The 14,271-nt window shown below is 34.4% G+C and overlaps 1 protein-coding gene across 1 annotated transcript in view; it reads left to right on the top strand.

Annotated features, from left to right (window-relative positions):
- The first annotated feature begins 342 nt into the window (after positions 1–342).
- The window catches only part of LOC106474139 (F-box/LRR-repeat protein 7-like), a 32,108-nt gene continuing 18,179 nt past the window's right edge, over positions 343–14,271 (top strand). Inside the window, exons 1-2 of the mRNA XM_013934828.2 lie at positions 343–502; positions 6,740–7,681. Of these exons, the coding sequence (XP_013790282.1) occupies positions 6,892–7,681 (790 nt within the window). The 5' untranslated portion in view covers positions 343–502; positions 6,740–6,891. The remainder of the gene's footprint in view (positions 503–6,739; positions 7,682–14,271) is intronic.

Here is a 14,271-nt window from a genome sequence, read left to right as displayed (position 1 = left end):
TCAAATTCAACGAGAAAAGATTTAGAAGTTTAAAGAATGATGATAAAGTTGATCTACTGTTTTACTATGAAAATTGTGGCTTAGATATTTTAAAGTTCTCAGAAGATAGAAACCAACATGCCACGTGCAAACACTGGCTCTAAGAATGGCACGAACCTGACCCTGCAGAAGAACACCGGTTATAAGCCATGCCGGAGGCAACGAATGCTTTTCCGAATGAGGCACATGGCGCCAGGGCAATGTTACGTGCTTACGTGGGCAAGCCAGTTCCCTGTACACGGTGTAGATGTAAAGACAGGCCTGTCCGAAGAATTACTTGGCCGAGTTCAGGTGACACTGGCTGAGAGTTGGCTCGTATGCTATGTTTGGTTTTTAATTTTGTGTGTGTACTTATTACAGACTAAAAAAGTACTGTGGGACCATTTATATCAGCGAAAAAAGTTGAAGAATCCCATAACGTTAAAAACGTCTTACTTTGTGATTGACTGGAATAAACATAAAGGTGAGTCTTAAAAAGGATTGTATTGGTTGAACAGCCTTCATTCTTGTAGTATCGTATAGGTGCCGCTGCAATTTGCACCACAATGGCGGATAAGCGAGCAAGTTTATTAAATATCAAGAAGAGGGAAACTTTGGTTTCAAGTCCTTACCATGTTAAGATACCAAAAGAATATTTTTTTTCTTGATTGATTGATGTGGAGATCTAACAACAATGTTAAAAACGGCATGTTTCAGAGAGATTGCAAATTTAAAACTTAAGTCATGAAATATTAATTCTGAACTAGTTGGACATATTTTTAATGATTTTTTGCTCTAAAAGTTTTCCGTTAAAATTTTCTTTAGAAAAATATAGGTATTTTAGCTAGAAGAAAGTGGTTACCAATTACAGGTGTTTTACATGATGACAACTATAACTTGCAATTGAACACAGCTGTCCATCCTCCCGTAAGAATTACTATGGAAGCTACCATTTAATAAGTATCAAACTTCAAAGCCCGACCCATCAATATTTTCAAACTATTTCACCTGAAGATTGACAATCCCAAAAGTTTTATGTTCTAGTTTTTTGTTTTGTTTTTTAAAAAGGTAAAGAAACATAAGAGTTATATTTTTTTAAGAATTTATGAGTGTTAGCAGAGAAAAGTATGGTATAATATGTCAATCACACTACATCCAATAGCGACGAAGCCTAATACCAGTCTACACTGTATTCGAAAAAACTTCTCTCGTGTAAAATGAAATGTCGACTTGTAACATTTTTATTAACTTTACGTGATAAACCTATAATTACGATTGCACAATGCCCAGATGCCAAGTGTTTTTAAAATAGAATCAAGACACACAATTTTAATTTGAAGCTTTCAGGGCATCCTTCTCTTATACTTTGATTTTGTAGATCAATCAAAAGTATTTGAGTATAAGACACATTGTATCTGCGATATTTACTCCATAATTGATAAGCCTTTTATTAGGATTTTCAGTTAGTTCAGACAGTCAATGAATCATATGGTAATTAAAAAGGGTAAAAGTTTTTAAAAAGTCAAGTATGTTCTGCAGAATATTCATTACCTTCGAGTGTATCGTTAAGTCTCGTTTTCGACTTTGGTTTTGTAACTCCAGTGATCAAGACTGAATTGTGTTGCAAAGCTGTCGATTGCACATACAATATTTGTAAATTGTATTCAACATTGGTGCATGGCTTTAATATTCTGGTTAATATTTGCCCAGACATCGCCATAAAGAATAACAGTATATGCTAGCCAATAATTATCTGGCTATAGCCACAATTGTAAGATTATTTAGAAGTCACTCAGCAAAGAATATATCTAAGAATTTTAATAGTACACCAAGAGTCTCTTCTTGGTTGATTATGAAAATCAATACAAAATACATTACGCACCTTGTGTGAATTGTTAGGATCTTGCTTAAATATTTATCTACCAAATTGTGTTTCCTTTGGGCGGTTAAAATCGCATAGTGTCTGGCGAGTAAAAACCATTAAAGATTGGGCTGTTGTGATGGGCTTGTTTAGTGTTACTTTTTCTAAAGGGGTTCCCTTTTGAACTTAGCTGAATTTCGTTCCTCCTGGGGATTTATTTTGGCGAAAGGGGTTAAGTGTGCTATGGAACTAGTAGGCTGTGAAATACATAATGTTTAAATGTCATAATTTTCAACAACAAAAAAGCCTTAAAAACACGAATTTCGAAACACAATTAGTGATGTGTTATACATTGTCCGAACATTACCCTGAATATTGGTTGTTTTTTACTGGAACACAGCTCTTTCAACATATTCTTTCTCCCCTCTCAACCTATGAATTGTACATATTTTTTTTTTCATATCATTGCTTTTACATTAAAATTATCATCTGTCTAAACATTAAAACAAATATTATGTGACTAGCTTTTAATCTCATCCTCTGCATGTTGTAGGCCTACATCATAATTAAGGGAGTAGAATACTCGTGGAAGAATCATTCTGACATAAAAATACAAAAATGTGAAACGAAAATAAAACTCCTGATTCAACGAAAAGATACAGTAAATTGGAACAGATTAATTTAAGTAAAATATGTAACGGTGATTGCCCCCCCTTTTTTTTGTGAAGATAGACTAAGTGATTACAATGAGCTTTAATCTAATTTCAAAATCTACCATGATTTGAAAACAGTAACTTAATACACATTGGTAGTCGGTGACAGGAATATTGTGTCACGTTAAGTGTATTCGATAAAATTAAACCTGAGGGGAATGCCGATTTGAAAGAGTAGCAGATTTGGTGTTCCCATGTGGGGTCTCATGACCTTGTAAACTTGAAAATATTCAAACGATACCTGGATCAATACACTTCGCGTGTTAGCTCATTATTTCCATGAGGGTTTCTACTTGTTGTGTCATCATGATTGAGTGGCATCCACATTTTGATAACCAAGATGCTCTTTAGGGTTGATAATAGCGTGTGAACTTTAGTACTAGTTTCAGTAGTTAGGCCTACTGCCTGTTTTTGTACATTATCTAACATTAACACTTTTTTTTAATATCTCATGAATAACCGAATGGATTAACTCAAGATTAAACAGTAAATTTAAACTATAAAAGTATTCATGTAATGTTAATAGTCATTCATAATAGGTTTTGTTTGAGTATTTTGTATAACACAATATGATAAATATTAATTGAAGTTCACCATATTTTAAATTTAAGCCACAGGCGCTTCCCAATATGTATTATTGTAGACTGTTGTTTTTTATTGTTTTAATTTAGGCATTTGTATTGTTTGGCTAGAGATATGTTTTTGTCCCAAAATGAGCATGTATGATGTAGCTTAATGATTAGATTTATTTAAGTTTGAAAAACAATTTGAACCACGTGAAACGCCAGTTATATGAGAGTAGAATATATTGTAGATTGATTAATTAGTCTATTACAGTGTTTTACATAGTACATCTAGTGATTGTGGCGTGGTAGAACTAAACACACCAACTGGTCTTGAGGAATTAATGGTTAGGAACTCTCGTTGATCTGAAGAATAAGAATGTCATTGTTTCCGTCGTGAATACAAAAACAACAACATGAAATCCGAGTCTATTTTCGATGGAATATTACAAAATGTGAAACTCTACAAAAGTACTTCCACATAACAGAACACCAGAAAAAGCCATCTCAGAAACAAAATCTAAGAAATCTTATGACAAATTTTCACACAAGGAGAGCTTAAAACCTCATTTACAGGAGTTGTTTGACCAGGGCTGTGAAAGACTTACAACTGAGCAATGTCACAGATTGCATGACTTGCTCTTGGAATACCTTCTTCAGTGGACCTCATGACTTAGACCAGACCAATGAAATATATCGTAATATTGCTATGGAGATGCAGACCAACAGGTAAGTAGGCCAAATACATCCCAAATGCAAAGCAGATTGAGGCATGAAAGAACAGGAGTAATAAAACTGAACACTAGTCCTTTGGTATCACCCGTTGTATTGTGATGAAGAAGAATGGATCAAAGATCTGTATGGACTACCAGAAGGTTAGTTAAGTCATAACGAAAGATACCTACCCAGTGCCAAGGATTGTCTCTATCTTGGATTCTTTTTTTTTTCTTTTCTTTCGTGTCAAAGTGGTTTTCAATATTGGATCTGAAGAGTGAACGCTGGCAAATGCAAGTCAACAAAGCTGTTAGAAAAAAAGACCGCTTTTCTTGCTGGAAATGGGCTGTGGCAGTTTGTTGGATTATGTTATGCGTCTACAACGTTTGAATGACTAGTAAAATATGTTCTATCTGGTCTACCCTAAAATACCATACTTATCTTCATAGATGAAACATCGCACATGGGAAGACAGATAAGTTTCATGAGACACAAGAGTCAATTGAGAGGGAGTGGATACAGACCGAAACAAGATTGAATCTGTTCAATATTGACCAATGTTACAGAACTTGTGTGAGGTAAAAGGTTTTATTGTTTGCTGTGTTCCTACTATAGCCATATTATTGTAAATCATTATCTGGCATGGCTTGTCTTCTACACAAACTAGTTGAAAAACCAAACAAGTTTTGGTGTACTGCTAACTGTTCAGTGGATTGTATGAACTATACTGTGAACAAGGGCGTCCATGAAGAAAGGAACTTGGGCAACAACAACAACATTATTGTGTTTAAGCACCATTTGAGAAACTGCTGTTGATGTGCTTAGTCCTTTACCATAGAGTAACAGTGGCAATAAATGCATCTTTGTTGTGATGGCCTATTTTACGAAATAACCTAACCTATTCCTATCCAAGAAGCAGAAACTTAACAATGAATTTATTTCAAAATTTGGGGTATGTATGGAACTTCACTCAACTCAGCAATGACACTTTGAATCGGCCTTGTTTCATGGAATGATGGACAGATGCAATCACAATTCTAAATCAGTTAGCCATTTATATGGAAGATCATCTGAAAACATGGGATCAAGATTTTTTTTTTTATTCCTACACATGATTTATCAAAGAGAGATAAACGAAACTACAGAGAACACATTAGCATCACTGATGTATGGAATAGAACTGAATGTACCATTGGAGCTTCCGTACTCGCATCTCGACGACTATCACTCAGCAGAGTATTACACAATGAGACTAAGGAACACCACTTATGCCATATGTGACTCTACCCGAGAAAAACTTAAATCAGCTAGTGATAAAATGAAAAGCCACTGATCTAAATGCTGCTGAGACTGGATTTAATTCTGTTGAGAGAGTAAAATCCATTCCACAAAAAATTATCTTCGAAGTTAAGTAGATGTTGGAAAGAACCTATTCTGTGGTCAAAACAATCGATGACGAGGTAAAACAGGCTGTTCAAACCAAAGGTAATCAACTCTGGAAATATTTCAGCAAGAAAACAACCAACTGGTTGGCTGGTCTGTTACTTGATCTTCGTAAGTATTGAGCCTGTACTTCGACGATTAAATAGTGATATGAGGAAATTAGAAAGTAAGTGACTATTCAACGTTATTTGTGAAGTTAGGTCTAACGTTAGTTCACGAAACCGTGTGAATAAAAGCTTCTAATCAAATAGATAAATTAAATGAACTAAAATTTATATTTTTGTTTGCTGAATAATATCTGAGAGCCTGCTCAAAAACAGAAATTGTCTAAAACTATGATATACTTACAAAGTAGTGTTTAGACGTTTGGTATCTTTAAAACTATGATATACTTACAAAGTAGTGTTTAGACGTTTGGTATCTTTAAAACTATGATATACTTACAAAGTAGTGTTTAGACGTTTAGTATCTTTAACACTATGATACAAAGTAGTGTTTAGACGTTTGGTATCTTTAAAACTATGATACAAAGTAGTGTGTAGACGTTTGGTATCTTTAAAACTATGATACAAAGTAGTGTTTAGACGTTTAGTATCTTTAAAACTATGATACAAAGTAGTGTTTAGACGTTTGGTATCTTTAAAACTATGATACAAAGTAGTGTTTAGACGTTTAGTATCTTTAAAACTATGATATACTTACAAAGTAGTGTTTAGACGTTTGGTATCTTTAAAACAATGATACAAAGTAGTGTGTAGACGTTTGGTATCTTTAAAACTATGATACAAAGTAGTGTGTAGACGTTTGGTATCTTTAAAACTATGATACAAAGTAGTGTTTAGACGTTTAGTATCTTTAAAACAATGATATACTTACAAAGTAGTGTTTAGACGTTTAGTATATTTAAAACTATGATATACTTACAAATTAATTAACTGTGTATAAAAAGTTAATATGTATTAAAGAAAGCGATATAGGTGTTTGGAAAGATAATGAACCACCAAAGAATGAACTAAAAGTGAAGCGAAACTATGGCACTTGTTGTTCCTTCAACAACAGCTGAAACTAGTGATGGACCATGGGTGTTTAACTTTGTATTCCAAACAACTGATTGTTTGAGACGACATTAAGCTGTTCATACATTAATATCTGACTTATAAGCACAACTGTCTCATTTGTAATTGTGTGTGTTTGAATTAGGTTTACGTAATTTCTCTAAACACTATTCAAGTCACTTTCGTTCTCTAGGTTCAGATTTGCATCATTACTGATTGTCTTATTCTAATAGTTATTTTTTATTCTAGAATGTATTTCTATAAAAAGTGCCACGAACAATATTTGTACTTATTGCCCTCAGATGTTTTGCATCATATCACACGTTTCTGTTTCGTGAAATACTGTTCTTAAACCTCTCAAATTATTTTCAGATCTTTGAAGAAGTCAACGATTACAGAATATTGAATGAAAAAATTGTTACAACAATTTGAAATTTTCGATAAACCGCCATTTTTAATGGTCGCCATACTTAGCCATTCCAATCCATTCCAGTCCGAAGTTTAGTGAGCTTGAAAACAGAAAAATGGAGTTCTACTTGAACTCGGACAGTCGGTGCCTTCCAAGTGAATTATCAGACGATTTTTCTCTTACGTCATCTTCGACGCCATTAGCTGAAACTTCTGTACCTGTAAAGAGTGAAATTGGATCATATTCTAGCGGAAGGACATCACCAGGTCATGACCTAGGTTATCATACGCTACTCACTCGCCAGAGCTTGACCCCTACTCCAAAATCATCCAATAGATCTTTTGAGGGAGAACATGGTGCTCCTCCTAGCCCATGGAGGGACACGTCATCTTACTCCGACCATATGAGTTCTCCATCTTCTGCCTTAAGAACTTCAAGTACTTTGTCTGATACCGAGAAACTTCTGGCAACTTTTAAAGGGAAAAAACTGCCAAGGTGCTCCCATTTTGACAGACTGACAGACGAACTTATACTGAAAGTATTTTCTTATCTATCTAGTAATCATTTGTGTGTGTGCGCTCGTGTTTGTCGACGATGGTATTTTTTAGCATGGGAACCTCAACTTTGGACCTCCATAACTCTAACTAGTGAGAAAATCAACGTAAATGCTGGATTGAAGACACTTTTCCGGCTTCTGTGTCGGGACTCTCCCAGTGTTTGTCTGACAGTGGAGCGAATGTGTTTGAATGGTTGTGCACGTCTTACAGATAAAGGCGTGTGGACGATTGCCAAACGCTGTCCGGAACTAAGAAGTATTGAGATCCGAGGATGTAGTAATGTGACCAATACAGGGGTCACTGATTTGGTTTCAAGATGTCTGAACCTGGAAAGACTGGATCTAACAGGTAAAAATATAGAAATAGATAGCATTATTTTTAACGTATTTAATCTTCTACGGTACATTACGGATTTTCAAAGATGCGGTCACAAATTGTACGACACAAATGTTTGTTTTTGCGAAATATGTAGCAAAGTGTTTAGAATATAAAACGGTAAGAAAACAAATTTCCAAGATAAAATAACAAATAAGTTTATGTTAAATGGAAAGACATGTTTTTATGCTCTAACTGTGTCAGTTTCCTTCAGGAAAGTGTTGTTTATTACTTTTTTTGCGCTTAGATACTAATCCACCTGGTGGGTTATTTATCTGACGTATATATATTTGCAACAGAACGAAACTTGTTAAAGCAAATGCAGAGTACCACACCTTTTTTTCTTCTTCTTCTATTTCGAATTTTTCAGAAATCTTAAAGATAATTTAACAGCTTGTATTTCAAAAATTAAACCACTTCTATCAGTATATTATTTGTTTTTATTAGCGATTAATTATCAAACTCAATTCCGTGTAATATTTCACTTGTAGGCTTAAATTCCGTATAATGTATCACTTGTAGGCCTAACTTATGCGTAAAGTTTCACTTGTAAGCCTAGATTTAACGTTTGTGATGTAGGATTGTTTCTTTTAAAATTACGAAAAAGTTACTTCAAGGTTTACATCTAGATTCCTCTTGTAGAATGTTTGATGAACTAACCCACATACTATTGGTTATTAGTATAAACAGCTACGTTTAAATGTGATTTTAGCCCCACGAAAACAATTAGCTGGTGCTTGTATCGAGGATCCGTAGTGGGCATGCGTTTGTGAGTTTGACTGCTTTATCGTGTTATATCATGTTAACCTTTGAGTTGTATTTCCCAAAACCAGTCATTTTCAGAAGATGTGAAAGACAGCATAAAGTTTATTCTCTAATTATTGTGTGTATAAAAGGCCAGAGGGCGTTAACCTTGACTTACCCACAGAGCACGCTAACGTTTATGTGGCCAATACAATCAAACGCCTTGTGTTATTAAATCACAGAGAAAGAAACTCGGTTTTAATAAACAACTCTATTTTATTTACGATGTTCTAGTTTTAGTTTTCCCCTTTGATACAAAGTTTTTAATAAAAATACTTTGAAACTGACGGGAAACTAATCTCGCAAGGTGTAAGTACAACGTAATTCAGAAAATATAGACTTAAGGTAAAATTTTAAAAATTTGATGTTTTGTAATATATTCATCACTTTTCGCTTCTTGTTTTCTTTTTTATATTTCATTAAATCATAGAATTTAACGTTTTTCTTCAATGATTGTGAGGTGAGAAGAGAAAACAATTAGAATTAGTCAAGGTTGTCTTACCTCTTCAGAACGATGTTAACTTGTCGCCCGTGGAGGTAAAATACTATTACCTTGCCAGTTGTGGAGGTAAAACAATCTTATGTTATTGGATGTACAGGTAAAACAATGTTAACTTGTCGTCCATGGAGGTAAAATACTGTTACCTTGCCAGTTGTGGAGGTAAAACAATCTTATGTTATTGGATGTACAGGTAAAACAATGTTAACTTGTCGTCCATGGAGGTAAAATACTGTTACCTTGCCAGTTGTGGAGGTAAAACAATCTTATGTTATTGGATGTACAGGTAAAACAATGTTAACTTGTCGCCTGTGAAGGTAAAATACTATTACCTTGCCAGTTGTGGAGGTAAAACAATCTTATGTTATTGGATGTACAGGTAAAACAGTTAACTTGTCGTCCGATTTTAAAATCGTAATGGTAAAACACGAACGTAAATCAGTCCGAAGGTTGAATTCACACAAAGATAAGGTTTGAAGATATATATGAAGAAATTGTACGACGTAAAGAAGTGTTTGAAGGAAAATCACTGTTCTCCACTTGGTTAGTTTAAATCTCAATGTTACATCGGTATTAGTTCATTAAAAAATAATCCAGATCTTATGTAACCACAGAGGTGTTGTTTTTATACAGGTTGGAGAAGGGTATGACATGTTATCTTGATTTGAAATCGTATGGATGTTGTTCATTGTTCATAAAAGAGGTATAGATCCAATTAACAAACTTTTTTTTAATAGAGAGAGAGTAGCTCAGCGGCGAGACTGGCGTTTATAATTCTAGGTTCAATCCTCGTTGCGGGTACAGCGTAGAAAACTCAATGTGTAGCTTTGTGATAGAACAAACACAACAATGAATAGTTTATGCAACTCTAAGATTTTGAAAGCAATCCGATTGAATTACTTTAATTTTTCATTTTTTTCTGTGTTTTCGATGAATAAACTTTCATCACACTGGGTGCGTGTTTCCCACGTGGGAGAAACGTCTCAGAAATGTAATGTCATCAAGTTAGTATTCTCTTCTCTTTGTTGAGGTATCGGCGAATTAACCTTTTCATTCAAATCATGTTTGCCGCTGCTTAAAAGCACTCCAGAGAGCCGTATATAATCTAATAAATATAATAGTATCATTAAACTACCATATAAACAATTCAAGAAAGAAAGCAGGAAAAACAAATATCCCTATTTTGAAAAACGTTAGTCTAGAAGTCCAGACGACGAACAGTAAGGTGAGTTGGCGGTCACTGCACGTGTAGAGGGCGTGTTAGTAAGTCGTGTGGTTTGAAAATCTCATGGGCTGGCTTGGCTGGCACTATGTAAGATGCTCTAACTGTGATTATTATCCACCGACAAAAAACAGTTTAAATATTTGGAACTCCTTTTAGTTGGTGTTTTATGTGTAAACATTTATTTGCTGTTTCATTACGATCATAATTACAGAATTAAAGAAAATCGCAAGCCGAATCCAAAAGCTTATTTACACAAATATTCCATACCACGTGCTTTATTGTGGTAAAGCTGAACTCACGTGATCCCCTACCTCCTTTTTTTTTCTTTCTCTGACGATTGTTATAATAGTATGTTTTAAATGTAAGCTAGCTTGATTTTATTTATAACTCATCTTCGTCATATAGCTCACCGAAAGTATTGAGGTATCTTAATAACTTATCCAGCTTAGACGCTCATATGTGCCGTTGTAATACGTTTGTTTTTACCGAGTTGCTTCGTTTTATATTTTGAGATAAATAATACTAAAACGCAACTACATTATCAATAGAACTTTGTGTGTGCTGATAAGAATGTTGAAATTGCTTGGATTGCATTAATTGTAGAGATGTTGTAGAACAGCGGGAATAAAGAACCAGCAGGACACCGGCGTGGATAAACAACCTAGGGTTCCCACCAAGCCTGACTTTGTGTGCAGTTCGTCTAAACAGGCCATAGCAGGGAGTGGGCTGCCTGAATGTGACCCGATTTCCTTACGAGCACCTAATGTTTTGACTCTTTGCTGAACAAACGTCATGCTGACTGTTTTATTTTTGAGTTTACCATGTGTCTGTTTGAAGTTCAGTTGCTACAACAACAAAACCAAAAAACAAGACAAATGTCTATAAAACGTTTAGGGGTGGCATAAAGTCAGGCATAAGTTATGTGACGACGGACAAGTAGTCGAATAATAAATTACACCAGAACGACCCGAGTGACGCACATGGTTCAATCTTTAATTTGTATTTTAAAAATAACTGTGTTATCACAAAAATTTAAACTATCCCCCAAATGTTTTTACGAGAAAAACGAATTTAAATAAAAAAATATTTGTAAATGAGAGTGTTTATGTTAAGCAGCTATTGGAGAGTGTTTATGTTAAGCAGCTGACGTTTATTGGAGAGTGTTTACGTTAAGCAGCTGCCGTTTATTGGAGAGTGTTTATGTTAAGCAGCTGACGTTTATTAGTGTTTATGTTAAGCAGCTGACGTTTATTAGTGTTTATGTTAAGCAGCTGACGTTTATTAGTGTTTATGTTAAGCAGCTATTGGAGAGTGTTTATGTTAAGCAGCTGACGTTTATTAGTGTGTTTATGTTAAGCAGCTGACGTTTATTAGTGTTTATGTTAAGCAGCTGACGTTTATTAGTGTTTATGTTAAGCAGCTGACGTTTATTGGAGAGTGTTTACGTTAAGCAGCTGCCGTTTATTGGAGAGTGTTTATGTTAAGCAGCTGACGTTTATTAGTGTGTTTATGTTAAGCAGCTGACGTTTATTAGTGTGTTTATGTTAAGCAGCTGACGTTTATTGGAGAATGTTTATGTTAAGCAGCTGACGTTTATTAGAGTGTTAATATTAAGCAGCTGACGTTTATTGGGGTGTTTATATTAAGCAGCTGACCTTTATTGGGGTGTTTATATTAAGCAGCTGACGTTTATTGGAGTGTTTATGTTAAGCAGCTGACGTTTATTAGTGTTTATATTAAGCAGCTGATGTTTATTAGAGTGTTTATATTAAGCAGCTGACGTTTATTAGTGTTTATATTAAGCAGCTGACGTTTATTAGAGTGTTTATATTAAGCAGCTGACGTTTATTAGAGTGTTTATATTAAGCAGCTGACGTTTATTGGAGTGTTTATAATAAGCAGCTGACGTTTATTGGAGTGTTTATATTAAGCAGCTGACGTTTATTGGAGTGTTTATGTTAAGCAGCTGACGTTTATTAGAGAGTGTTTATATTAAGTAGCTGACGTTTATTGAAGTGTTTATATTATTACTGATATTCTTCAATATGCTGAGATGAGGACCAGTGTAAAACAACAACAACCCCAAAACAGTTTTATCTTTCAGACTTTGTTAAAAGTATAATCACCACATAGATTTAACTTGGTTGGAAATAGAGAATCTACTGTTACAGGTACAAATAAGTAGCTTATCCTGCACATGAATGAGAGGAAGTCCATTGTTAAAAGTATAATTAGTACGTAGTTTTAACCTGTTCATGGCTGGGAAGAAGTCCATTGTTAAAAGTATTAGGTTAAAACTACGTACTAATGTTCATGGCTGGGAAGAGGTTCATTGTTAAAAGTATAATTAGTACGTAGTTTCAACCTGTTCATGGCTGGGAAGAAGTCCATTGTTAAAAGTATAATTAGTACGTAGTTTTAACCTGTTCATGGCTGGGAAGAGGTCCATTGTTAAAAGTATTATTAGTACGTAGTTTTAACCTGTTCATGTCTGGGAAGAGGTCCATTATTAAAAGTATATTTAATGCGTAATTTAAACTTGCATATTTCAGGGAAGAGTGAACTGTTAAAAGGATAACCGTTACCAAACTATCAGTACTGATATCTATAGTTAGTTAAAACTATTATAGAGGTTGTGGTGGAATACACAGACAATACTTTCTAGTTGTGATACAATAATACACTAACAATACTTTCTGGTTGTGGTACAATAGTACATTAACAATACTTTCTAGTTGTGGTACAATAATATACTAAATACTTTCAGAATGTGATACAATAATATGCTCATAATACTTTCTGGTTATGCTACAATAATATACTAACAATACTTTCTGGTTGTGCTACAATAATATATTAACAATACTTTCAGGTTGTGCTACAATAATATATTAACAATACTTTCTGGTTGTGCTACAATAATATATTAACAATACTTTCTGGTTGTGCTACAATAATATACTAACAGTAGAAGACTTAATAATTTGTATATTTAATTTATTCATCTCGTTTTTACTATTTTAAGTAATTTCGATGAAAAAAATAGTGAACACCATATGGATCACCAAATAGAATCCAGGTGGCGCCAACGACAGTTGTTCAAACTCCACCAACCCTGCTCACCTATTCTACTATGTGTGTGTTTTTGTTTTTATTTCGGATTTGAACATGGTATGCTCCATTCCTTTAAATAGCAAGAAATTAACCAGGGTTTGCTGGAGAAAAAAAACGTGAACATATGCGTTGGTAAAGGTTACAGATGAGACATGACACACAGTTTCATGGTAAGAAACAGTGGGGTCTCTTGTACACGAGAAAACTTCGAAATCTGTGTGCCCTCTGACCTTTTAAACCGACACGATACGAACACCAGTCCATATATAGAGACAAATTAACTACGTTACTTGTAGATAAAAACTGACACAACAAACAAATATCTCTCCACACTCCCCTTGAGCTCACTTATCACACGCTCCGATCGTTATAGCTCCCCACACTCCCCCTTGAGCCCACCTATCACCCGCTCCGATCGTTATAGCTCCCATTGAGCCCACCTATCACACGCTCCGATCGTTATAGCTCCCCTTGAGCCCACTTATCACACGCTCCGATCGTTCTCTCAAAGATTTGGATAAAACAAACTATCAATTTGTGTTATACAGAGAAAGTTTCGAACGAAATGACTAGAGAAACTGCACGTGGATACAAGGAGCACGTGACACGTACCTTAGCCTGCTGTACGACATCAGTCTTATTGAATTTTTCTTTTGGTTTTTAATCCATCGTCTTTCACTATATGATAAAAAGTCAGAAGTTTTTAATTTCTGACTGATTCATTATTAAACAATTTAAACTGTTAGATTATCTAGGTTAACTTGTTAGTTGCACATCTACAATCTGCTAAAGTTACATTTTTCACGACTCACTATAATTCCAGATGAAGAATACTAAAATAAATCAACACGCTTTAGACTACGAATAAATTATACTAATAAATCAATATATATATATATATATATATAGATCGTTTAAAAA

This window comes from Limulus polyphemus, unplaced genomic scaffold (genome assembly GCF_000517525.1).
Source record: "Limulus polyphemus unplaced genomic scaffold, Limulus_polyphemus-2.1.2 Scaffold6868, whole genome shotgun sequence".
Classification (NCBI taxonomy): domain Eukaryota; kingdom Metazoa; phylum Arthropoda; class Merostomata; order Xiphosura; family Limulidae; genus Limulus; species Limulus polyphemus.
Note: the sequence above shows the minus strand (reverse complement) of the source record. Positions and strands in the feature narration are given on the sequence as shown.